General features: G+C 45.0%; 1 protein-coding gene across 2 annotated transcripts in view; it reads left to right on the top strand.

The window, feature by feature from the left end:
* Positions 1-24349, top strand: part of TNN (tenascin N) — a 131768-nt gene that overhangs the window by 81046 nt on the left and 26373 nt on the right. For both annotated transcript variants that reach the window (XM_030207587.1, XM_030207588.1), the window contains 2 exons: positions 1139-1402; positions 19818-19948. In XM_030207587.1, the coding sequence (XP_030063447.1) occupies positions 1139-1402; positions 19818-19948 (395 nt within the window). The remainder of the gene's footprint in view (positions 1-1138; positions 1403-19817; positions 19949-24349) is intronic.

Consider the following 24349-nt stretch of genomic DNA (forward strand, 5'->3'; position numbering starts at 1 on the left):
AAAACAGCATACATAACAGCTGTTTGAACACCTGGGGCAAATTTTAGGCAACTGGAGATACATGGAGGGGCATTTTCAAAAGAAACGTCTAAGTTGGAATTTAGACGTCTTTGTAAAATGTCCAAATTCAGAGGTGGGGAAAAGGTCATTTTTGAAAAAAGATGGACTTCCATCTTTTTGTTCGAAAATACCATGGATGTCCTTGGATTTGGACATCTTTGATTTTCGGCCATTTTTGAAAACAAAAACATCCAAGTCTAAAACATCCAAATTCAAGCCATTTGGATGTGGGAGGAGCCAGCATTTTTAGTAGACTGGCTCCCCTGACATGCCAGGACAGCAATCGGGCACCCTAGGGGGCACTGCAGTGAACTTCATAAAATGCTCCCAGGTACACAGCTCCCTTACCTTGTGTGTTGAGCCCCCCAAATGTAACAGGTAGGGGGGGGGAGATATGGGCCTGGGTCCACCTGTCTGAAGTGCACTGTACCTACTACTGAACTACTCCAGGGACCTGCATGCACTGTCATGGACCTGAGTATGACATCTGAAGCTGGCATAGAGGCTGGCAAGTAATATTTTTAATCATGTTTTTTGAGGGTGGGAGGGGGTTAGTGACCACTGGGGGAGTAACGAGAGGTCATCCCCGATTACCTTCAGTGGTCATCTGGTCATTTCGGACACCTTTTTGTGCCTTATTCGTAATAAAAACAGGTCTAGGTGAAAACGTCCAAGTTTTAGTCCTAGACGTCTTTGCTTTCTTCCATTAAGGCTCAAAGACGTCCAAGTCTTAGGAACGCCCAAGTCCCACCTTGAACACACCTCCGATACGCCCCTTGTGATTTTGATGTCCTTGTGACGGACTTCTGACAAAGATGTCCAAAATGCGGTTTCGATTATACCGATTTGGACGTCTCTGTGAGAAGGATGTCCAAGTGCTGATTTATGTCACTTTTTGGACGTCCATCTTTTTTGAAAATGAGCCTGATGGTCATCCACCTACTTAGGTATCTACCAAAAATTCTCCCCTTGTGCATAAATATTTAAATATTTATATTTGTACAAAATAATATTCTTGCAGAATAACTCTGTTGATAACTCCACCTAACAGTAATGGGTTTATCTGTTTCTTATACAGAAATTGATGGTCCTACAAATCTAGTGACCAACAGAGTAACAGAGGACACAGTCTCCATCTCCTGGAACCGGCCACAAGCTGTTATAGACAGATACATGCTGAGCTACACCTCTGAGGATGGGGAAACCAAGGAGGTCACTGTAGGGAAGGACAAGGCCTCCACTACACTGACCAGCCTGTATCCAGGCATGGAGTACACCATCCGCATCTGGGCCGAAAAGGGTGGCAAACGCAGTAAGGGGGCAAATACTAAAGCAGTGACAGGTATTTGTTTTATTATTTATTTGTTTGGGGGGGTTGCTATTCAGCAGGACTTATCTGAGTAGTAGTGACATAGCCAGACACCAAATTTTGGGTGAGCCAACCAGCAAACTGGGTGGGCACAATATATTTCCCATGCCCACTTTCAGGCCCTTTCCCTGTGCCCCCCCTGAAGCGTAACTTAAAATTTATATATAATAGCTGGCAGGGATCCTTAAGCCCTGTCAGCTGAAGACATCCTGTAAAAGTCCTCAGAAATCCCCTCAACCAAGCTTGGCAGTCAGCTGCAGCATTCCTGAGCCTCTGACGCCAGCATCCTGCCCAGGCCTAGCCACTTTCCCTCCAGGCCTGCCCCATCCAACATCCTGCTGCTGTCGCTGCCTTTTCTCCCGCGGCTCCGCCAGGTCCGGGAAGCAGCGTTCAGCAGCGTTGCCTGCCTGCCTTTTAAAATAATTTGTCTCCCTAGGCTCTGCTGCATTTACTTCTTCGCCCGTCGCAAAGCGCTGCCATTCGCACAGGCAGCTCCGTTCCCCTTTGCCGCATCCATCTGGCCCTACGTATCCACTACAGGAAGTGGATCAGAGAGGGCCGGATGGACGTGGCAAAGGGGAGCGGAGCTGCCTGTGCGAACGGCAGCGCTTTGCGACGGGCGAAGAAGTAAATGCAGTGGAGCCTGGGGAGACGAATTATTTTAAAAGGCAGGCAGGCACACAGGCAATGCTGCTGAATGCTGCTTCTCACCACGCTGGTGACTGGCACAGGGATGAGACTTCTCAAGCCTTAGGGGCCTCCAGAAGATTCTTCAGCTGGCAGGGCCCAGAGATCCACGCCAGCCCAGATATTTATCTTTACGGGAGGGGGATGGACAGAGAGGAAATATGTGGGTCATGCCCACCCAGTCCACCCCCAGGCCCACCCAAAAATTGAGGTCTGGCTACGCAGGGGCGTAGCTAGACAGCCAATTTTGGGTGGGCCTGAGCTGAAAATGGATGGGCACAGAATTCAGCCCCTCCTGGCCGCCCTCAACTCTGCTCTCCCCCTACCCTCAAACACAAAATATTAAATACCCGAGCTGAAGATTTCCTCCTCCTCGGGCAGCCGGTGCCAGTACTCCGTACTTGCTCAGTGCTTCTGCCTGGTGAAAACTGAACACGTGCAGAGGGGCTGGTGTGTGGCAGAGCACTGGCTGCCTAACAAGGAGGAAATCTTTAGCTGGTGGGGTTTGAGGATTCCCACCAGCCACACATCAAGAGAGCCACAATTTTCGGTGGGCCTGGGTGCAAATTGGGTGGGCCACAGCTCACCCAGGCCCACCTGTAGCTATGCCACTGCTACTGATAGATGGCCAGGGCGAGTGGCACGAGGCATGGGAGCCAACTTTTCAAAATTATTGGGGGTGCTAAGCTCAGTGGAAATAATTCATCCCTGCACATATACAAAGAACTTTCTCAATATTGGGAGTGCTGAAGCACCCACAGAGCCGGCTCCTATGGCTTGAGGGCAAGTTTGAACAGCAAAGGCAAGAGAGGGTAGCCCTGTCTAGTTCCTCTGTGTAATTCAGTGACAGTAACAACCGACTTTCAGAATTCTTAAAAACTAACAAACGGCTCTCACGAGCCAGCTTCAGCACACCACTGTCTATAGGCTACTATTTTTGCAATCCACATTAGTAAGAGAGAATGATTTGTGGTTCATAACTATAGTGTTGTCCTTGCTTGGCTTTTCTAACAGAATAATCTGAGCTTCACTAAAAAGAAATAGAGCAACCATCCAGAGAGAACAATTGTTGTATATAGTAGTGTAGGGTGGCAACAACACATTTGAGAAAGCTCAATCGAACTCTATTGTGAACCTATTAAGGGCTGGGAGCCTTCTGGAGAGGCAGAGGCTTTATAGTCGAGAACAATTTCTCTAGGGTAACATCTGTTTCTAGGGTCTCTCGTTGGGCAGCCAAAAGGGAAGGGTGATCTATGTGAGATAAAAAAAAATTTCCTAATACATTATCCAAAGAGGAGTTCTCTGAGGAATACAAACCGTGATAGAAATCATAGAAATTCTAAGAGATCTTGCTATCTTCATAATGCTTGCTAGCATCTATAATCAGATGAATATGCTGTCTACACACTTTCATGTTAATATACAGAGCAAGGAGATGGCCAGACTTAGGGGAAGATACACTAAAAAATTGTTAAAGCCCTTCCCTTACCGATTCTCTTAGCGAATTGGTAAGGAATGGGCATGCACCAAGGAAAAGGAATGCAAATGAGCTGCTCGTTGTAGCTCACTTGCATTCTCTATTCCATCGGAAACCAGTCGGCCGGTCGAGCATGCGCAGAGCAGCCAAGCGTTATGCTGGCTGCTCTGCGCATGCCAAGGATGTCCTTTATGGATGTCCTTCACTATAAAAAAAAAGATGTCTCTGACGAGCAGCCAAGGACGTCCTTTATGGACGTCCTTCACTAACTTCCCAGGAATCCCTTTGGCCGAGCAGCGAGAAGCAGGAGAGAGACACGGAGCTTAAGGTTGTTTTCAGCTTGCGCCCCCCCCCCCTCAGGTTTGGGACGTGCGAGGACACAAATCAAAACTTTTTGGACGTCCCTCCCTCCAGGTCTCTCTCAGCCAATCACAGCGCGTTTAGCTAATACTAACAGCTAAACGCGCTGTGATTGGCTGAGAGAGACCTGGAGGGAGGGACGTCCAAAAAGTTTTGAACAACCAAATGAATATTTAAATAATAATGCATCTTAAAAGCATAGAATGATAAGGAGGGGAAGCCCGACAGTCACTGAAAAGCGCATGGGATAAGGTATCTTTCAAAGATATCACCAAAACAGGGAAGATAGGGTATCCTCATAGTGAGGTTGCAAAAGAGATCAAAGTAGATCAGGTGTCCTTAAATAAAAATAAAAAACAGACAAAAGATTGCAAATTAATACTGTCAAGTACTGAGCATGATGTAAATAGGAACAACAAACATAGTTTGAAATGTCTATATGCGAATGCCAGGAGCCTACGAAATAAGATGGGAGAGTTAGAATATATTGCACTAAATGAAAAATTAGATATAATAAGGATCTCTGAGACCTGGTGGAAGGAGGATAACCAGTGGTACACTGTCATACCGGGGTACAAATTATATCGTAGTGATAGGGTGGACCGAATTGGTGGAGGGGTAGCATTGTATGTTAAAGAGAGCCTTGAATCAAATAGATTGAAAATTCTGCAGCAAACAAAACACTTCTTGGAATCACCATGGATTGAAATTCCAAGTGTAAAGGGGAAAAGGATAGTGATAGGAGTGTACTACCATCCGCCTGGCCAGAATGAACAGAAGGATGCAGAAATGTTAAAGGAAATTAGGGACGCAAACAAACTGGGCAACGCAATAATAATGGGTGATTTCAATTACCCTGATATTGACTGGGTAAATGTAACTCCGGGGCACGCTAGGGAGGTAAAATTCCTTGATGAAATCAAGGACAGCTTTATGGAGCAGCTGGTACAGGAGCCGACGAGAGAAGGAAAAATTCTAGACCTAGTTCTTATTGGAGCACATGATCTGGTGCGGGAAGTAATGGTGCTGGGGTCGCTTGATAACAGTGATCATAATATGATCGGATTTGATATTAGCTATGAAGTAAGTAAACATAGGAAATCAAATATGTTAGCATTTAACTTTAAAAAAGGAGATTATGATAAAATGAGAAGAACGGTGAAAAAAACCTTAGAAGAGCAGCTGCGAGGGTCAAAAATTTACATGAGGCGTGGATGCTATTCAAAAACACCATCCTGGAAGCCCAGGCCAAATATATTCCGCGTATTAAAAAAGGAGGACGGATGATCAAATGACAGCCGACATGGTTAAAAAGTGAGGTGAAGGAAACTATTAGAGCTAAAAGAAAATCCTTCAGAAAATGAAAGAAGGAACCGACTGAAAATAATAAGAAACAGCATAAAGAATGTCAAGTCAAATGCAAAGCGCTGATAAGGAAGGCTAAGAGGGACTTTGAAAAAAAGATTGCGTTGGAAGCCACAACACATAGTAAAAATGTTTTTAGGTATATTAAAAGCAGGAAGCTGGCAAAAGAATCGGTTGGACCGCTAGATGACTGACGAGTAAAAGGGGCGATCAGGGAAGACAAAGCCATAGCGGAGAGATTAAATGAATTTCTTTGCTTCGGTCTTCACCGAGGAAGATTTGGGTGGGATACCGGTGCCAGAAATGGCAGTGGCGTAGCTACGTGGGGCCTGAGGGGGCCTGGGCCCCGCAGATTCACCCCTGGCCCCCTGCTGACGACCCTTCCCCACCATCGCCGCCCGCCCCGCCACCGCATGATTTACCTTGTTTGCTGGCGAGGATCCCCAAACCCCGCCAGCCAAGAGTTAGTAGACTCCGGCGCCTTCATTCAAGGAAGTTTGTCTGAAGGATCAGCTGGTTTTGATGCATTTACGTCCTGCACGGGGCTACATGCACGGTGCAGGACGTAAGGCATCAAAACCAGCTGATCCTTCAGATGAACTTCCTTGAATGAAGGCTCCGGAGTCTACTAACTCCGGCGCTGAAGAACACTCTTGGCTGGCGGGGTTTGGGGATCCCCGCCAGCAAACAAGGTACTTCATGGGGTGGGCGGCGATGGCAGGGGAGGGTTGGTAGCGGGAGGGGGGGGTTTAAGAGTGTCAGCGCGATCAAGCAGGGGAAGGGGGGTCGCCGGAGGGGGGAGGCAGCTTAACAGTGCCCCCCCAACTCGGGCTCTGGCCCCCCTTCCTGGCAAGGTCTGGCTACGCCCCTGAGAAATGGTATTCGAAGTTGACGAGTAGGAGAAACTTAATGAATTCTCTGTAAACCTGGAGGATGTAATGGGGCAGTCCTACAAACTGAAGAGTAGCAAATCTCCTGGACCGGATGGTATTCATTCCAGAGTACTGATAGAACTGAAAAATGAACTTGCGGAGCTATTGTTAGTAATATGTAATTTATCCTTAAAATCAAGTGTGGAACTGGAAGATTGGAGGGTGGCCAATGTAACGCCGATTTTTTAAAAAGGTTCCAGAGGAGATCCGGGAAATTATAGACCGGTGAGTCTGACGTCGGTGCCGGGCAAAATGGTAGAGACTATTATTAAGAACAAAATTACAGAGCATATTCAAAAGCATGGATTAATGAGACAAAGTCAACATGGATTTAGTGAAGGTAAATCTTGCCTCACCAATCTACTAAATTTCTTTGAAGGGGTGAACAAACATGTGGATAAAGGGGAGCCGGTTGATATTGTGTATCTGGATTTTCAAAAGGCGTTTGACAAAGTACCTCATGAAAGACTCCAGAGGAAATTGGAGAGTCATGGGATAGGAGGTAGTGATCTATTGTGGATTAAAAACTGGTTAAAAGATAGATAGGGTTAAATGGTCAGTATTCTCAATGGAGAAGGGTAGTTAGTGGGGTTCCCCAGGGTTCTGTGCTGGGAACCCTGCTTTTTAACATATTTATAAATGACCTAGAGATGGGAGTAACTAGTGAGGTAATTAAATTTGCTAATGAAACAAAGTTATTCAAAGTCGTTAAATTGCGGGAGGATTGTGAAAAATTACAAGAGGACCTTATGAGACTAGGAGACTGGGCGTGGCGTGTAAATGGCAGATGACATTTAATGTGAGCAAGTGCAAAGTGATGCATGTGGGAAAGAGGAACCCGAATTATAGCTACGTCATGCAAGGTTCCATGTTAGGAGTCACAGACCAAGAAAGGGATCTAGGTGTCGTCGTTGATGATACGTTGAAACCTTCTGCTCAGTGTGTTGCTGCGGCTAAGAAAGCAAATAGAATGTTAGGTATTATTACGAAAGGAAATGAGGATGTTATAATGCCTTTATATCGCACCATGGTGCGACCGCATCTCGAATATTGTGTTCAATTCTGGTCGCCGTATCTCAAAAAGGATATAGTGGAATTAGAAAAGGTGCAGAGAAAGGCGACGAAAATGATAAAGGGGATGGGACGACTTCTCTATGAGGAAAGGCTAAAGCGGCTAGGGCTCTTCAGCTTGGAGAAAAGGCGGCTGAGGGGAGATATGATAGAGGTCTATGAAATAATGAGTGGAGTGGAACGGGTAGATGTGAAGCGTCTGTGTACGCTTTCCAAAAATACTAGGACTAGGGGGCATGCGATGAAGCTACAATGTAGTAAATTTAAAACAAATCAGAGAAAAATTTTCTTCACTCAGCATGTAATTAAACTCTGGAATTCATTGCCAGAGAATGTGGTAAAGGCGGTTAGCTTAGCGGAGTTTAAAAAAGGTTTGGACGGCTTCCTAAAGGAAAAGTCCATAGACCATTATTAAATGGACTTGCGGAAAATCCACTAATTCTGGGATAAGCAGTATAAAATGTTTTGTACTTTTTTGGGATCTTGCCAGATATTTGTGACCTGGATTTGTCACTGTTGGAAACAAGATGCTGGGCTTCATGGACCTTTAGTCTTTCCCAGTATAGCAATACTTATGTACTTATAAAATCATAAATATAGAGCATGTTAAAATCATAAATGCAAAGCAGTCTAAAGTCATACTTACCATTACATATGCATTATGCAGATAAATGCATGTTCATCTTACATACTGGGATTCCTTTAAAATGTACTACATTGTAGCTTCATCGTATGCCCCCTAGTCCTAGTATTTTTGGAAAGCGTGAACAGACGCTTCACATCTAAATGTTTAATTCCACTCGTTATTTTATAGACCTCTATTATATCTCCCCTCAGCCGCCTCTTCTCCAAGTTGAAGAGCCCTAGCCGCTTTAGCCTTTCCTCATAGGGAAGTCATCCCATCCCCTTTATCATTTTCGTCACCCTTCTCTGCACCTTTTCTAATTCCACTATATCTTTTTTGAGATTCAGCGACTAGAATTGAACACAATATTTGAGGTGCGGTCGCACCATGGAGCGATACAAAGGCATTATAACATCCTCATTTTTGTTTTCCATTCCTTTCCTAATAATACCTAACATTCTACTTGCTTTCTTAGCCGTAGCAGCACACTGAGCAGAAGGTTTCAACGTATCATCAACGACGACACCTAGATCCCTTTCTTGGTCTGTGACTCCTAACATGAAACCTTGCATGACGTAGCTATAATTCGGGTTCCTCTTTCCCACATGCATCACTTTGCACTTGCTCATATTAAACATCATCTGCCATTTAGACGCCCAGTCTCCCAGTCTTGTAAGGTCCTCTTGTAATTTTTCACAATCCTCCCATGATTTAACCACTTTGAATAACTTTGTTTCATTAGCAAATTTAATTACCTCAGTCATTACTCCCATCTCTAGGTCATTTATAAATATGTTAAAAAGCAGCGGTCCCAGCACAGACCCCTGGGGAACCCCACTAACTACCCTTCTCCATTCAGAATACTGACCATTTAACCCTACTCTCTGTTTTCTATCTTTTAACCAGTTTTTAATCCACAATAGAACACTACCTCCTATCCCATGACTCTCCAATTTCCTCTGGAGTCTTTCATGAGGTACTTTGTCAAACGCCTTTTGAAAATCCAGATACACAATATCAACTGGCTCCCCTTTATCCACATGTTTGTTCACCCCTTCAAAGAAATTTAGTAGATTGGTGAGGCAAGATTTACCTTCACTAAATCCATGTTGACTTTGTCTCATTAATCCATGCTTTTGAATATGCTCTGTAATTTTGTTCTTAATAATAGTCTCTACCATTTTGCCCGGCACCGACGTCAGACTCACCAGTCTATAATTTCCCGGATCTCCTCTGGAACCTTTTAAAAAAATCGGCGTTACATTGGCCACCTTCCAATCTTCCGATACCACACTCGATTTTAAGGATAAATTACATATTTCTAACAATAGCTCTGTAAGCTCATTCTTCAGTTCTATCAGTTCTCTAGGATGAATACCATCCGGTCCAGGAGATTTGCTACTCTTCAGTTTGTAGAACTGCTCCATTACATCCTCCAGGTTTACAGAGAATTCATTAAGTTTCTCCTACTCGTCAGCTTCGAATACCATTTCTGGCAGCGGTATCCCACCCAAATCTCCTCAGTGAAGACCGAAACAAAGAATTCATTTAATCTCTCTGCTACGGCTTTGTCTTCCCTGATCGCCCTTTTTACTCGTCAGTCATCTAGCGGTCCAACCGATTCTTTTGCCGGCTGCCTGCTTTTAATATACCTAGCTGAAAGTGCATGTGTTCCTTTTATTAGAACTGGGTCATAAAAATACAGAGCGATCTAACTCCATGTTAAGACCATTAGGTGACAGGACTCATTTTTGAAACAGAAAAATGTCCAAAAAGTAGCACAAATCAGCAGATGGACCTTTTTTGCCAAAACAAATTGCCATTTTTGAAACCCATTTTAAAGACATTTTTCTATGCAGTACATCCAAATCACAGGTGGGCATGTTGGGGTGGGATTTGGGCATTCCCAAAACTTGGACGTTTTTCTGCCATAATTGAACAAAGCAAAAACATCCTGGGCTTGGTCTGGACCTGTTTCAATCATGACTAAATTGCAAAAGGGTACCCTAAATGGCCAAATGACCATTAGATGGATTAAGGCATAACCCCCCCTTACTCCCCCTGTGGTCATGGACCTCCTCCAAAGATATGACTGAACAGTACATACCAACCTCTATGACAGCTTCAAATGCTATAGGTAGACCTATTAGAGTAACAAGCTCCCCTGGCATCACACCCCTCTGAGGTGCATCACCACCTAAGGCACATCACCCCCTCCTGAAGCGCATCACCTCCACCACCCTTCTTCCTTGCATGGGGGTGCACAGAGCAGCCGTGCGACTGTCAGCTCTGCCGGTCCCCTACCTTGGAACAGGAAGTAACATCAGAGGGGGCAGGGGACCGGCAGAGCTGACAGCCATGCGACTGCTCCATGCACCCCATTGCTGCCTGCATCTGGGGTGGACTGCCCCCACTGCCCCACTCTTGGTACGCTACTGGGGCGATGAAGAACCAAAGGCAGTTATTCAAATGCAAGACAGTTTTTATAGCCAGGGGGTTATCATACCAAAATGAATCCCTCTGATTGTAATATTGTACTAGTAGCTAATCCTTCTTTCTCAAAGAGGCTCAAATGTCCAAATGTCATGTCATGCTCTACCTGATAAATATTGATGCCAGTCGAAAGGTAAAATTACATTGCTTATAGTTGAGGCACTGAGAGTCTGTGGAGGCACCAAAACTGCCCTCTAACTTTTCTTCCGTTATAAAAAAGATGGGTCACTAGGCAATAGGATATAGATTTTGCCAGATTTATGTAAGATAACAGAGATATAAGCATTTTCTGTTTGTGTGAAAGGAAATGGCATCTAATGGTGCATGTTTCCGATCATACTTCCTTTGTAACCATATGTTAACGTTTGAAGATTAACACAGCTACGTTAACTTCTTATACCACATCCTCTGATGAGTTCCAAAGCTTAGCTATGCATTGAGTGAAAAAAATATTTTTTCTATGTGTTTTAAAAGTGTTACTATGCAACTTAATGGCCTGTCTCCCAGTCTTGGTACTTTTTGAAAGAGTAAACAATCAATTTGCATCTACCCATTCCACTCCACTCAGGATTTTATAGACCTTTATCATATATCCCCTCAACTGTCTCTTCTCCAAGCTGAAGCAAATTGTCCATTCTAATAGTTGTACCTCATAAGAAGTGAACTGATCTATAAAATAATGCTTTACACTGTTGGGGAAGCTTTTTCATGGAGCTGACATAAATTGGCCGTTATTGTACTGGAATGGATAAAAATTACTCTGGCTCCCTCTGCTGTCCAATCAAAAAAAAAAAGCAACAGAATAAAATTTACAGTCACATATTGTATTGAAATAAAGGTTAGTAAACAAAAATAAAATAAAAAGAATATAAGTTTTGACCTTCTTATTAGACTAAATAAAAATATATTGTTAGTCCCATAAAAATATATCACCTTATATTTATATTCTTTTTTTATTTCATTTTTAAGGTGATACCTTTTTATTGGACTAATTTTTTCTAATAAGAAGGTAACACCTTAAAATTTTTTTATTTTATTTTTGTATGCTAACCTTTATTTGTATACTTTCAAGTGAACTGACATTGCAACCATGTTATTGTGTAAAACTTCATACTGAACCAGGTGTCATTTTCTTACAAGTCAGGTGTCTGCTGTTAGTTGTTACTGGATGCGCCCCTTTACAGGAATCTTTTTATATAGAAGCTTCACTCGTGGGACGGAAAGAGTGAGGGAAAGATAGAGATGTATCAAGTTTCTTATCTTAGAGAAAATAAAACATAGTAACAAGATAAATGTTGGCAGATGAAGACCATCTGGTTTGCCCAGTAGGATGGTTAGGGTTGTAACTTGGTCTGTGTAGGCATCCTTCTTGCCTTTTATTTATTTTTGTTACATTTGTACCCTGTGCTTTCCTACTCATGGCAGGCTCAATGTGGCTTACATGGGGCAATGGAGGGTTAAGTGACTTGCCCTGAGTCACAAGGAGCTGCCTGTACCTGAAGTGGGAATCAAACTCAGTTCCTCACTTCCCCAGGACCAAAGTCCACCATCCTAACCACTAGGCCACTCCTCCACTCCACACAGGGTTGCAGCAGCCATAATTACTACATGTTCTAATTGCATTTCCATCAATGAACTCTGTTTCTACTGTAAGGATTCAGTTGCTTGTGATGAGATTCACAACAGGGGATTTGTTAAATGCACAAAAGATTACTACTCCTAATTTCAATAGCACTACTAGATGTACAAAGCACTGTACACATATGCAGGTACTTTCTCCATCCCCAGAGGACTCACAATCTAAGGTTTTGTACCAGGGGCAACAGAGAGTTAAGTGACTTGCCCAAGGTCACAAAGAGTTGCAGTGGGAATTGAACCCAGGTTCAAAACCTGCTGCACTAACCATTAGGCCACTCCTCCACACAAAACATTACAGGAAGGGAGAGATGTGAAAGGCACAGAGATGAGGCGCACTTGGAGGAGGAGGAGGAGGGAAGAAGAGTGAGAAAGAACTCCAGGAATGAATGTGACGGTGGCAGCAAGTGTAAGGAACAGAATAGATGGAGGAGGAACAATGTGTGAATGAAGTGAGGCATTCAGCTCTAGCAGGGAACTGAAGAGCCATTAGGCCTGAGGAACAGTAGGGAGCAGGAAAAGGGAGCAGAGTAGAGGAAGGAAGCAACAGAGAGGGAGAGCAGAGGAAGGAGGGAAGGATAGAACAAGGGAGCAGGAGATAAGGAAAGGACAGAGGGGTGAGTACAGGAGCAGGGATGAAGGGAGGGTGAGAAGAGAGAAGGAGAGAGAAAAGGAAGAGAGGTGTGGAGAGAGACCATAACTGAAACTTTTATTGTTATTCAGGACAGTCCACCCTCTCTACAGCTACTCCAGCTTATTAAAATTCATTTTGTCTCATCCCTTGCAACCCTGTGCTCTCTTCTGTAAGCCAGGCCTCTCACTTGCTGCTGCATCTTTTAGGCTCTAGCACAGTTGATACAGGTCCCTGTGGGGTCTCTGCAGCTGTCATTTAACTGTAGTGCACTGCTTCCAGTGCTTTGGAACCCAGAGGATCTGGATGCTCCTATTGCCATCCGTAATAGGTCAGGTCACAGTTGTGGTAACTCTCTCCTCTGTTCTACAGTCTGTCTTCTCTTTTCTCCAACTTTTTCTCTCCCTTCTCTGCTCTGTGTTCTGCCTGTAACACTTATTTTAAAAAATTTCTTCTATTTCCATTCCCTTTAAAAAAATTTCTCTATGCTTTTTTGCCCTTCCTGTTTCGCTTCTCTAATCCAGCTGTAGCCCGTGACCCAGATGCACAGTCTAAGGCTCTCTAACGAAGTCTAGTTCAAATGCGGTATGACTGGAAAGCTTCATGGAACCCGACGAAACAGTATGACAAGGCGGTGGCCGTAGCTAGAAGGTTGTTAGGCTGTATAGAGAGAGGTGTGACCAGCAGAAGAAAGGGGGTGTTGATGCCCCTGTATAAGTCGTTGGTGAGGCCCCACCTGGAGTATTGTGTTCAGTTTTGGAGGCCTTATCTTGCTAAGGATGTAAAAAGAATTGAAGCAGTGCAAAGAAAAGCTACGAGAATGGTATGGGATTTGCGTTACAAGACGTATGAGGAGAGACTTGCTGACCTAAACATGTATACTCTGGAGGAAAGGAGAAATGGGTGATATGATACAGATGTTCAAATATTTGAAAGGTGTTAATCCGCAAACGAACCTTTTCCGGAGATGCAAAGGCGGTAGAACGAGAGGGCATGAAATAAGATTGAAGGGGGGCAGACTCAAGATAAATGTCAGGAAGTATTTTTTCATGGAGCGAGTGGTGGATGCTTGGAATGCCCTCCCCGCGGGAGGTGGTGGAAAAGAAAACGATAACGGAATTCAAACATGCGTGGGATAAACATAAAGGAATCCTGTTCAGAAGGAATGGATCCTCAGGAGCTTAGCCGAGATTGGGTGGCAGAGCCGGTGATGGGAGGCGGGACTGGTGGTTGGGAGGCGGGGATAGTGCTGGGCAGACTTATACGGTCTGTGCCCTGAAGAGGACAGGTACAAATCAAGGTATACACAAAAAGTAGCACATATGATTTTATCTTGTTGGGCAGACTGGATGGACCATGCAGGTCTTTTTCTGCCGTCATCTACTATGTTACTCACTCTTGCATGACATGAACTGAAAGTCCTGTGGGGTCCTATGGATCGAGTGCCTGATGCAATGTGAATGTAAAACTTCATGGAACCCTTAAACTAAGGGATCCTTTTACTAAGCCGCGTGGGCGCCTATGTGCGCCCAACACGTGCCAATTCAGAGTTACCGCCCAGCTACCGCAGGGCCCAGGCGTTAATTTTGATTTTTATGTGTGTCTCCTCTGCGTGACGGAAAATAATTTTTATTTTCCGGCGTTCGGCAGAAACCGGGCAGTAATCGTCATTCTACATGCGTAGACCATTTTTCAGCACACTTTAGTAAAAGGACCTCTAAGTGATCATCCACAGCCAACAAGTATCACTCAAACATGCTACCTGAAATTCAGTCTGATATGGAAGGAGTCTCTACCTCTGCAGAGTGCCTAGTCTTTCCTGCCTTTAACTAAATGAACTGGCTCCAGCAATCCAACTTAGACCTCTGAAAAACCCTCATTTTAACCACACCTGCTTTACCACATCAGTGCAACAGGATCTCTGGCATCCCTTAAAGACAAGCTACCCAATATTTAAGACCATTTAACCGGCTGGGAAGGTTCCTGGCTGGGTAAATGGCACTTAACCAGCTATCCAGCAATATTCAGCGCAGGGGCATAGCCAGACCTCGGCGGGAGGGGGGCCAGAGCCCGAGGTGGGGGGCACTGTTTAGCCGCCCTTCCCCGCCGCCTCCCCCATGCCACTTTGGACCCCTCCGCCGCCACAACCGCAAACCCCCCCACTTTGGACCGCCGCCACAACCACAACCCCCCCCCCCGCCACCGCCCGACCGCCCCCTGCCCCGCTGCTGCATCAGGTACCTTGTTTGCTGGCGGGGGTCCCCAATCCCCGACTCTGGCGCCTTTGTTGTGGGATCATCTGTTTCTGACGTCTTATGTCCTACACCGTGCATGTAGCTCTGTGCAGGACGTAAGGCGTCAGAAACAATGAAGGCGCTGGAGTTGACAGGCGCTGAAGAAAACTCTTCGGCTGGCGGGGTTTGGGGACCCCTGCCAGCAAACAAGGTACCTGATGGGGTGGGGGGTGGGCGGCGACTGTAGGGGGCGGGCGGTGACTGTGGGGTCAAATGTAGAGGGGGCCAGGGCGTAATCTGTGGGGGCCCATGTCCCCATGGCCCCACATAGCTACGCCACTGATTCAGCGGGAGATCACCGGTTATCACCTGCTGAATATTACTGGTTAACGCTTAGCTGATAACCAATTATGTCACGCAATATAACCGGCTATCCGCTAATATTCAGCGCATCGCCACCTAAGTTTGGTGGCCAAATTCAGCCGCCAAAATAGCAGACCTATCTTTGGCCAGTTTCAACTTAATTGACCAGTGCCGAATATTGGCTTGGCTGGTTAAGCTGGCCAAAAAACCACCCAGATATTCAATGCCGATAACTGGAAACGGGCTGGCATTGAATATCCAAACCAGGGGCGTAGCTACGGGTGGGCCTGGGTGGGCCCAGGCCCACCCAGTTTAGCCTCAGGCCCGCCCAAAAGAAGATCCTTACCCTCTGCCATCCCTTCCGCAGCGCTTCTTTTAATGCTGTCGTGCACTGTCTCCCACCCCCGCGGCGGCGCTTACATTTCGCTATGGCGCTGCCTGCCAGCAACTCTATAGATGCGTCACCGACATCCGACGTCCTGCTTCGGGGCCTTCCGCGTCCAGCCTCCGTAAACAGGAAGTTACATCAGCGCGTCAGAGGGAAGGTCCCGGAGCAGGACGTCGGACGTCGGTGACACATCTGTAGAGTTGCTGGCAGGCGGGCAGCGCCATAGGGAAGTGTAAGCGCCGCCACGGGGGTGGGAGACAGTGCACGACAGCATTAAAAGAAGGGGAGGGGAGGGAAGAGAAGGGTGAAGTGTGCTGGACTTGCCAGGGGCAGAGGGTTGGTATTTGCAGAGGGGAGGTTGGAGGGAAGGAAGGGGAGAGGGTTGGGATTTGCAGAAGGGAGGTTGGTTGGAAGGAAGGGGAGAGGTTTGGGATTTGCAGAGGGGAGGTTGGTTGGTTGGAAGGAAGGAAGGGGAGAGGGTTGGGATTTGCAGAGGGGAGGTTGGTTGGAAGGAAGGGGAGAGGTTTGGGATTTGCAGAGGGGAGGTTGGTTGGAAGGAAGGGGAGAGGGTTGGGATTTGCAGAGGGGAGGTTGGTTGGAAGGAAGGAAGGAAGGGGAGAGGGTTGGGATTTGCAAAGGGGAGGTTGGAGGGAAGGGGAGAGGGTTGGGATTTGCAGAGGGGAGGTTGGAAGGAAGGGGAGAGTTTGGGATTTGCAGAGGGGAGGTTGGAGGGAAGAGGGGAGGTTGGAGGGAAGGGGAGAGGTTTTGGATTTGCAGGGGGTGTTGGAGGGAAGGGGAGAGGTGCTGGATATGCAGGGGGGGTGGAGGGAAAGGGGAGATGTGTTGGATACACAGAGGGTTGAAGTGAAGGGGAGAGGTGCTGGACATGTGGGGGGGGTGCTGAAGGACAGGTGCTGGATATGCAGATGATGGCTGAAAGGAAAGCAGACAGATGTGGACCTGCAAGGAGGGCTGGAGCGAAGGGAGAAAGGTGTTGGACCTATGGGAGGGGTTAGAGGGAAGGGAGAGAGGTGCAGGGAGAAAGAGCCAGATGCATAAGGGGAAGGAAAGAGAGGAAGAGAAGCTGGTTGGGGGGTGGGATCAGAGAGGAGAGGGACACATTGGTGTGGAGGAGGGAGAAAGGGGACATAGGGAAGTATACAGATACAGAAGGGAGATGATGGGCATTAGGTGGGAGCATGGGGACAGGAACACAAATGTGAGATGCTGTATGGGGATGGCACATGGGCACAGAGAGGTAATGCCTGACAAGGGGGGGGGGACGGGGATATGGAATAGAGATAAAATGCTGGACACTGGAGAGGGGGGGTATATGGACACAGAGGGGGGGGAGAGATACCAGACAAGGGGGAGAATAGGAACACAGAAGGGATATGCTGGGCATGGGGTGCATAGGTGCACAGAGGAATGATGATGGATGAGGGGATATGAACACAGGGGAGATACTGGACAAGGAAATATAGGAAAACAGAGATGGGAGATGGATGATGGACATGAAGAAAGAAGAAATGTCAAATAGGAGACACTGGCAAATGAGTTAAGAGAAGACAGAGGGAAGGAGAAACCAGAGACTGGGACAAATATGATTTGAGAAAAAATGACCAGACAACAAAAAGGTATAAAAAATATTTTATTTTCAATGTTGTGAATATAACATGTTGGATTTGAAATGTACATCTTGCCAAAGTTGATGTTAAACATGGCTGGGGTCCAGGACAGAAATCTAGGAAAGGACCCCAAAGTCCATTACCAGGCTGCGCCTTCAGCTTCCAGCATGCAGGCTTTCTCTGGCCAAGGAACCAAGCACAATTGCCCTAGTTCCATCCCCTAACACCATCCCTGGCATGTGCCATCTTTATATTTTGCACAGAAGCAAATGCCTTTCTTTCTTGTTGCTCTGGTGTTGTACTACATGCAAGGTCTAGTTTCTTGGGGTTTCCTTTAATTTATATTTCTAGAGTTTGTGGTCACTTATTCTGTATTTGGCATTTGTGTCTTGTGTGTGTGACTGAGGTATTCTGTTAGCATGAAGTTTCCATGTAGCATTCTGTCGTATTTTGGCTTGTTCAGCTTTCCTGATAAATGTATTTGTATTTTAGGGCCCCTACTATAATATTTAAGGCACTTCTTTTCATAGTTAGGATCTTTGTTTTTGGAAGTTAGTGTTGGCATGGTAGATTCGCTCTAGGTTCTGAGTGACTTTTGTTTTATAGATATTTTTTAAGTTAATTTATAATATGTCTGTAATTGAGATTACATTAGAAAACAAAATTTCTTTGTATGATGAGTTTTATGGAGAATTGTCCTTGCTGTGCTCTGTATCCATTGTTGGTGGAGAGTCAGGAGGTTCTCTGGATGCAGAATGTGTGGCTCAATGGGGCTGAATAGTGCAGTCTGTTGTACTTCCCTTAGCTCTCAATTGGCCTGCAGCCACTGAAGCCTGCACTGCAACCCTCATTGAAGTTATGGGGAGTGGGGTAGGGACAGAGCATGGGTGCATCAGGTTGCTGTTTTTTCTCTTTCAAAAAAGTTGGCAACTCTAGTGCCCACCCATCCAACCTGTTGGCCCACCCAAAAATTGTCTTCTGGCTACGCCACTGATCCAAACTCAGCGCCAACCACGGGAGTCAGCCCAGCTAAATTCCAGGATCTGAATATTGGGCCCAAGTTGATAGAGAGACAATTGCAATGTGTGCTTAATAATCTATGTGTATCTTTAGTGGAAGTAGAGTGTAACAATGTATTTTTAACATAATCACAGTGTAAATATACTGCAGTTAAGTAATGAACAGAACATATAACGCAATGTAGTACTATAACCTATATAGCCTCTCTTTTGGGTACCAGGTTACTTGGCTCTAGCTCTATAGACTGTATTTGAGGGGAAGGGATTCTCCACTTCAGCGTCAAAGGCATACCAGGGTCCTTTTACTAAGGTGTGCCAAAAATTGGCCTGTACTGGTGTAGACGTGTGTATTGGACATGCACCGCTTCATTTTTCAGCGCACCTGCAAAAAAGGCCTTTTTGTTTTTGGCCAAAAAATGGACATGTGACAAAATGAAAATTGGCGCGCATCCACTTTGGGCCTGAGACCTTACCGTCACCCATTGACTTAGAGGTAAGATCTCACGCATTAACTGGGCAGTAAATCATCAGTACACATACACGGTAGCCGGGCGGTAGTTCCAAATTGGCGTGCAGTGGGCATGCTTAGGCGCCTATGCAGCTTAGTAAAAGGGCCCCCAATATTACTAGGACAGGATGCATGTCAGAGAAGATAGTGGGATTCCAAATTATAAGTCTTTCCTGATAAGCTTTTCTTTTTTCAAAGTAAAACAGTCAATTATAACTGGCTTACATGCACCTTCAGAGTATACAAGTACGAAATACAGAATAGGGATTAGATCCTTTCTTGCACCCACTTGTGGGACACAGTCCTTCCATTCTTTTTGAATTTTGGGTTCCCTCTGAACCTTTACTGGGCTTCCTGACTCCCCAATGTCCCATTTCCTCTACCTCCTCCTGCTCCCCCACCAAAATTAAAAGGAACTTAACTGGTAGAGATCCCCAAGCCTCACCAGCTGAAGACAGCTGGAACCCACTCCCAGTCAGAAAAGCTTGGCAGTCAGTGGTAGCACTTTGAACCACTGATGCTAGCACTATGAGCATGTTCAGTTCTTGTGCTGAGAAAAAAGAATGCTCACAATCCCAGGTCAGTGGCTAAAAGTGCTGCTGCTAACTGTTGAGATTTTCTGATTGGGAGCAGGCACCGGGATGTCTTTTCAGTGGTGGGGCTTGGAGGCCCCCAGCAATTAAGTTAATTGTAATTTTGGTGGGGAAGAAGGAGGAGCAGAGGAAACGAGGATCCTAATGTCCACTCACATTAATTACTGCCCCTCCCTCCCCAAAGATTCATGTCTAGGTAGTCTACACAGTAAAATTGTTTAGTTCATTCTACATTCACCACTAGACAAGTACTCGTGGGCTTTGCAACTATAACATTTTTTTTTAAGATTGCACCCTAATGTTTCCATTTTCTGCAACATTTATCCCCATCTCTCTCTCTCTCTACTAATCTTCCATCTTCTCTCTCTTTTTCTCTAAGAAATTGACTCCCCCAAGAACCTGCGAGCATCTGATGTGACTCAATCCAGTGGTGTGGTAACCTGGACACCACCTACTGCAAAGATTGATGGCTATACCCTGATTTATCAGAAACCAGATGGCACCAGCAAGGTACTGCAGTTTCCTTTGTTTAAAAAAGGACAGCTATTTATCCAGTCATGTCATCTTAAACTGTCTTGAGGTCCTAGGGCAGGAAGACTGAAGATTCCCTTGTGATGTCAACAAGACGGGGGAGCAAAGGGGTAGGATCTAGGGCTGGCTTTATCACTGGTGGTAGCCTGGGCAGAGAAGAATCACCCTCACAGACCTGAACATGAACAGCAAATGACAAGTGTCTCCCTAAGAGACCTAAGGAGTAATGTGGGAACAGCATAACAAGGGATGCCAAATTCCATAGAGACTGGAGACCAGATCATTGGTAGCAGCATAAGTTATAGAAGATCAGTAAAGTTATAGAAGATCGGTAAAGTTATAGAAGATCAGTAAAGTGGCTCCTTAAGAGTAAGATCATGCAGCCCCAGCCTTAGTCCAGTGTATTATTCTTGCTGCAAAATGATATCAAAGTATCTTAATACTGTTATCAAATCGCTTCCAAAAAATGGTCTATATAAGCCTGACAAAGGCAATATTGGCAAGGTGATGTTTCCTTATGTAATTAAAAAAAACTTGATACAAAGAAAATGGACCACAGCTCTGTCCCTGAGCTGTCCGAATTTAAGATGAAATAATCTGAAGCGTACAAAGTCAAAGTCCACCACATCGGATGAGCCCCCTTTGCCTGCTATAAGTCGTTCAAGCAGTTCCTGCGCCTCCACTACATTATTATTGATGAGTATAGTTCCGTTATGGGTGACTTGAAGTTTAGCAGGGTATAACAGCGCAAAGCGTATTTTAAGTTGAAAAGGTTTGGAGCATATAGTGCTAAAGGCTTTCTGTTGAGTCACTACTTGCATCGAGTAATCTTGGAAGCAGAATATGCTCTTATTGTTATATATAAGCTGTTTCCCTGCAAATATTGCTTATAGTGTAGTTACCCTAAAGCTTTTTTAAATAAATGGGTCTTGAATTTGTTTTGAAAGCCCATAAGATTTGTATTTATTTTATTTGTACCCCATGTTTTCCCACTCATGGCAGGCTCAATGTGGCAGGCAATGGAGGGTTAAGTGACTTGCCCAGAGTCACAAGGAGCTGTCTGTAACGGGAATCAAACTCAGTTGCTCAGGACCAAAGTCCACCACCCTAACCACTAGGCCACTCCTCCACTCCGATCTGGAGTTCTTCCAGTAACCATTTCTATGGATCTGGTCCCACACCTGAGAAGGCAAACTGTTCAGTCTCCATTAACAATGTACCTCCCATCCTTTCCAGGGAACCCTGGTTGGAGGAACACAGATAACTCCCTGGTTTGTATTCCTTAACATAATTCTCTATGGGACTCATTTTTTAAATAAAAACCCCCCAAAAAGCGGCACAAACTGGCATATGGATGTTTTGCTTGCCAAAATGTTCAAATCGCTATTTTTGAAACAAATGTTTTAAACATTTTGGTATGCAGTTTGTCATCAGTGAATGCAAATCAAAAGGGGGCAGGTTGGGGCGGGATATGGGTATTGCGAACACTTGGATGTTTTTCCACCATATTGGAACAAAACAAAAACATCAAGGACTACAATTGAAACATTTTGGTCTAGACCTGTTTTTATAATGAATAAGGCACAAAAAGGTGCCCTGAATGACCAGATGAGCACTGGAGGGAATCAGGAACTCCTCTTTGCTCTTCTAGTGGTCACTGACCTCCTCCCACCCCCCAAAGATGTGAAAGAAACAGTACATACCTGGTTATATCACAGCATCAGATGTTATTGCCAGTCCTATTAGAGCAGCAAGCAAATCCCTGGAGTAGCCTTGTGGTCAATGCAGTGCATTGTAGAGAGGGAGACCCAGGCCCATATCCCACTCTACCTGTTACACTTGTGGTGGAAAGTGTGAGCCTTCCAAACCCCACCAAAATCCCACTGTACCCATATATAGGTGACACCTGTGTCCATAAGGGCTATTGTAGTGGTATACAGTGGGTACAATAGGTTTTTGTTGGGTTTTGGAGGGCTGTTTATACAATACAAGGAAGCAACAGTGAGATGTGTACCTGGGAGCTTTTTTGTGAAGTCTACTGCAGTGCCCCCTAGGGTGCACCACTGCTCTGCTGGAATGTCTTTGTGGCCAGTCTACTAAGAATGTTGCAGATCAATTTGAAATACAACACAACAATATACAAGTAGGGAATAGCATAGCTTGACATACTTGATCAATTGCGTCCCTTGTGAATCCTAGACGTCCATCATATATCTAAGCAACAATTTCTATGCACGCCCTTTTTTACAGTATGCCACTCCATTCCCTATGTGCTATGTGAACATAACTATGAACAACATTCCTTGGTGCACTCCTGTTCACCTTCCAATTTTGTATTTTCTCCTTCCCTGCATCCCCTCTCCCCTTCCCCCCCTTCACCTCCCCCTGCCCATTCCTGGAGTCTATGATTATCCTTTATGTAGTGCTTCAAATTGGTACTCCTGTACCTCAATAAAAATATATTAAAAAAAAATGTTGGCTCCTCCTACATCCCAATGGCCTGATTTTGTGCGTTTTTCACTTGGACCTTTTTTTTTTATTTAGAAAATGGTACAAAAAGATAGATGTACTGAGTACAGCAATGTCTAGCAAATGGCTATTTTTGAAACAAAAAGATAAATGTTTTGCTGTTTCAAAAATCACCACGGGGCCCATTTACTAAGCACGCTAGAGGCGCGTTAGTTTTTCTAGAATGCGCTAACCATTAACGTGCGCTAACTGTGTAGGTGCCCACAATATTCCTATGAGTGCCTACACAGTTAGCGTGTGCTAATTTTGTGCACGCGCTAAAAATGCTAGTAAACAGGGTCCTATATTTGCCAAGTGGATTTTGAACATTATGAGCAAAACATCCATAGTCGAAATTAAATGTTATATCAAAAATACCCTTCCACATTCTCTCCAACCAATCCATTCAGAATTTTGAAAGTCAATGTCAGTGTTTTTAACTCAGATCTCTATTTGATAGGTCACCAGTGAAGGTCACCCAATACTGGACATGTATCATTGCTAAAATGTAGTGCCTGTAATTACCGTCACTTCCATATTCTATAAAATTTGGAGTTTCTTCAATTGATATTTAGGCAAATCCAAATGCAAAGCATTATATAATTCCAACCTGGAAGCAACCCATCTATGCACTAAAGTAACCAGATCTGATAATTTTAAAATTGGAGCATAAATAATGAATATTCCATATTCTTTAACAAGGGAAATTCTCAACATGGACTACCATTAAGACATGATATTTTAACCATTAACTCTGCTATTTAGCACAGGTCCCATTTTATGCAGTGAGACTTGGGGGTCCTTTTACTAAGGTGCGCTGAAAAATGGTCTGCGCTGTTGTAGGTACGTGTATTGGACATGTGCAGGCCCATAGATACGTGTATTGGATGCGTACAGGTCCATTTTTCAGCATGCCTGCAAAAAAGGCCCTTTTTCCTGCTAAAAAGGGACGTGCATCAAAATGAAAATTGGTGCGTGTCCATTTTGGACCTGAGACCTTACCGCCACCCATTCACTTAGCGGTAAGGTCTCATGTGTTAACCGGGCGGTAATTGTCAGCGTGCGTACAATGCCGATTACTGCCTGGTTAGTGCTACGTGCTGGAAAACGTCCAATGCACCTACTGGATGTGCGTACAAAATGAAATTACTGCCCAGGCCACATGGTAGCCGGGCAGTAGTTCAGAATTGGCATGCATTGGGCAAACGTAGGTGCCTACGTGGCTTACTAAAAGGGTCCCCTAATTACTAATAACCTGGATTAACAGCAAAATAACACATTTTAACGGTAGCCCATGTTGATAACTTTTCCCTAGATCTTAACTATTTTTCAAGCAAAAGCCAACTTGGCAAAAAGACTTCAGTATGAGACTCAAGACAACTGCTTGACAAACTCTGTTTACTGGGTAGTGAAAAGGCCAATATAGCTGCTCAGGAGCACTCAGAGTGACAATGTGAATAGACTGATCCCCCAGACTCATTCTCTCTCAGTCTTTCAGTGAATCCTTCAATTCGTCTTTCCTCCTCTTGTTTCTCCAGCGTACTGTCTCCCTTTCAAAACTTTCTCCCCAGCATCTCTCCCATACATACACTCTTCCCCAAATACACACAGTCCCCAACCCCAACCCAGCTGGTCTAAACCCCTACTGAGCTCTTCCCCCAGTCAGCTATCATCATCCTGTCCCTTATCTCTCCAGGCTGGATCTGTCTCTAGTTTTGTTCATCCCTTCTTTTCTTATATTCTACACTTTAGTCTGTACCCTGGACTACACTGACTTTGGAAAGCTCTGCACCCTGTCATGACAGACTGGCTGAAAGAAGGTTAGAGAGAGACATACTTTTCTCTTCAAAACACTCCTACTTATGTTTTGTT

Source organism: Microcaecilia unicolor, chromosome 6 (assembly GCF_901765095.1).
Source record: "Microcaecilia unicolor chromosome 6, aMicUni1.1, whole genome shotgun sequence".
Taxonomy (NCBI): domain Eukaryota; kingdom Metazoa; phylum Chordata; class Amphibia; order Gymnophiona; family Siphonopidae; genus Microcaecilia; species Microcaecilia unicolor.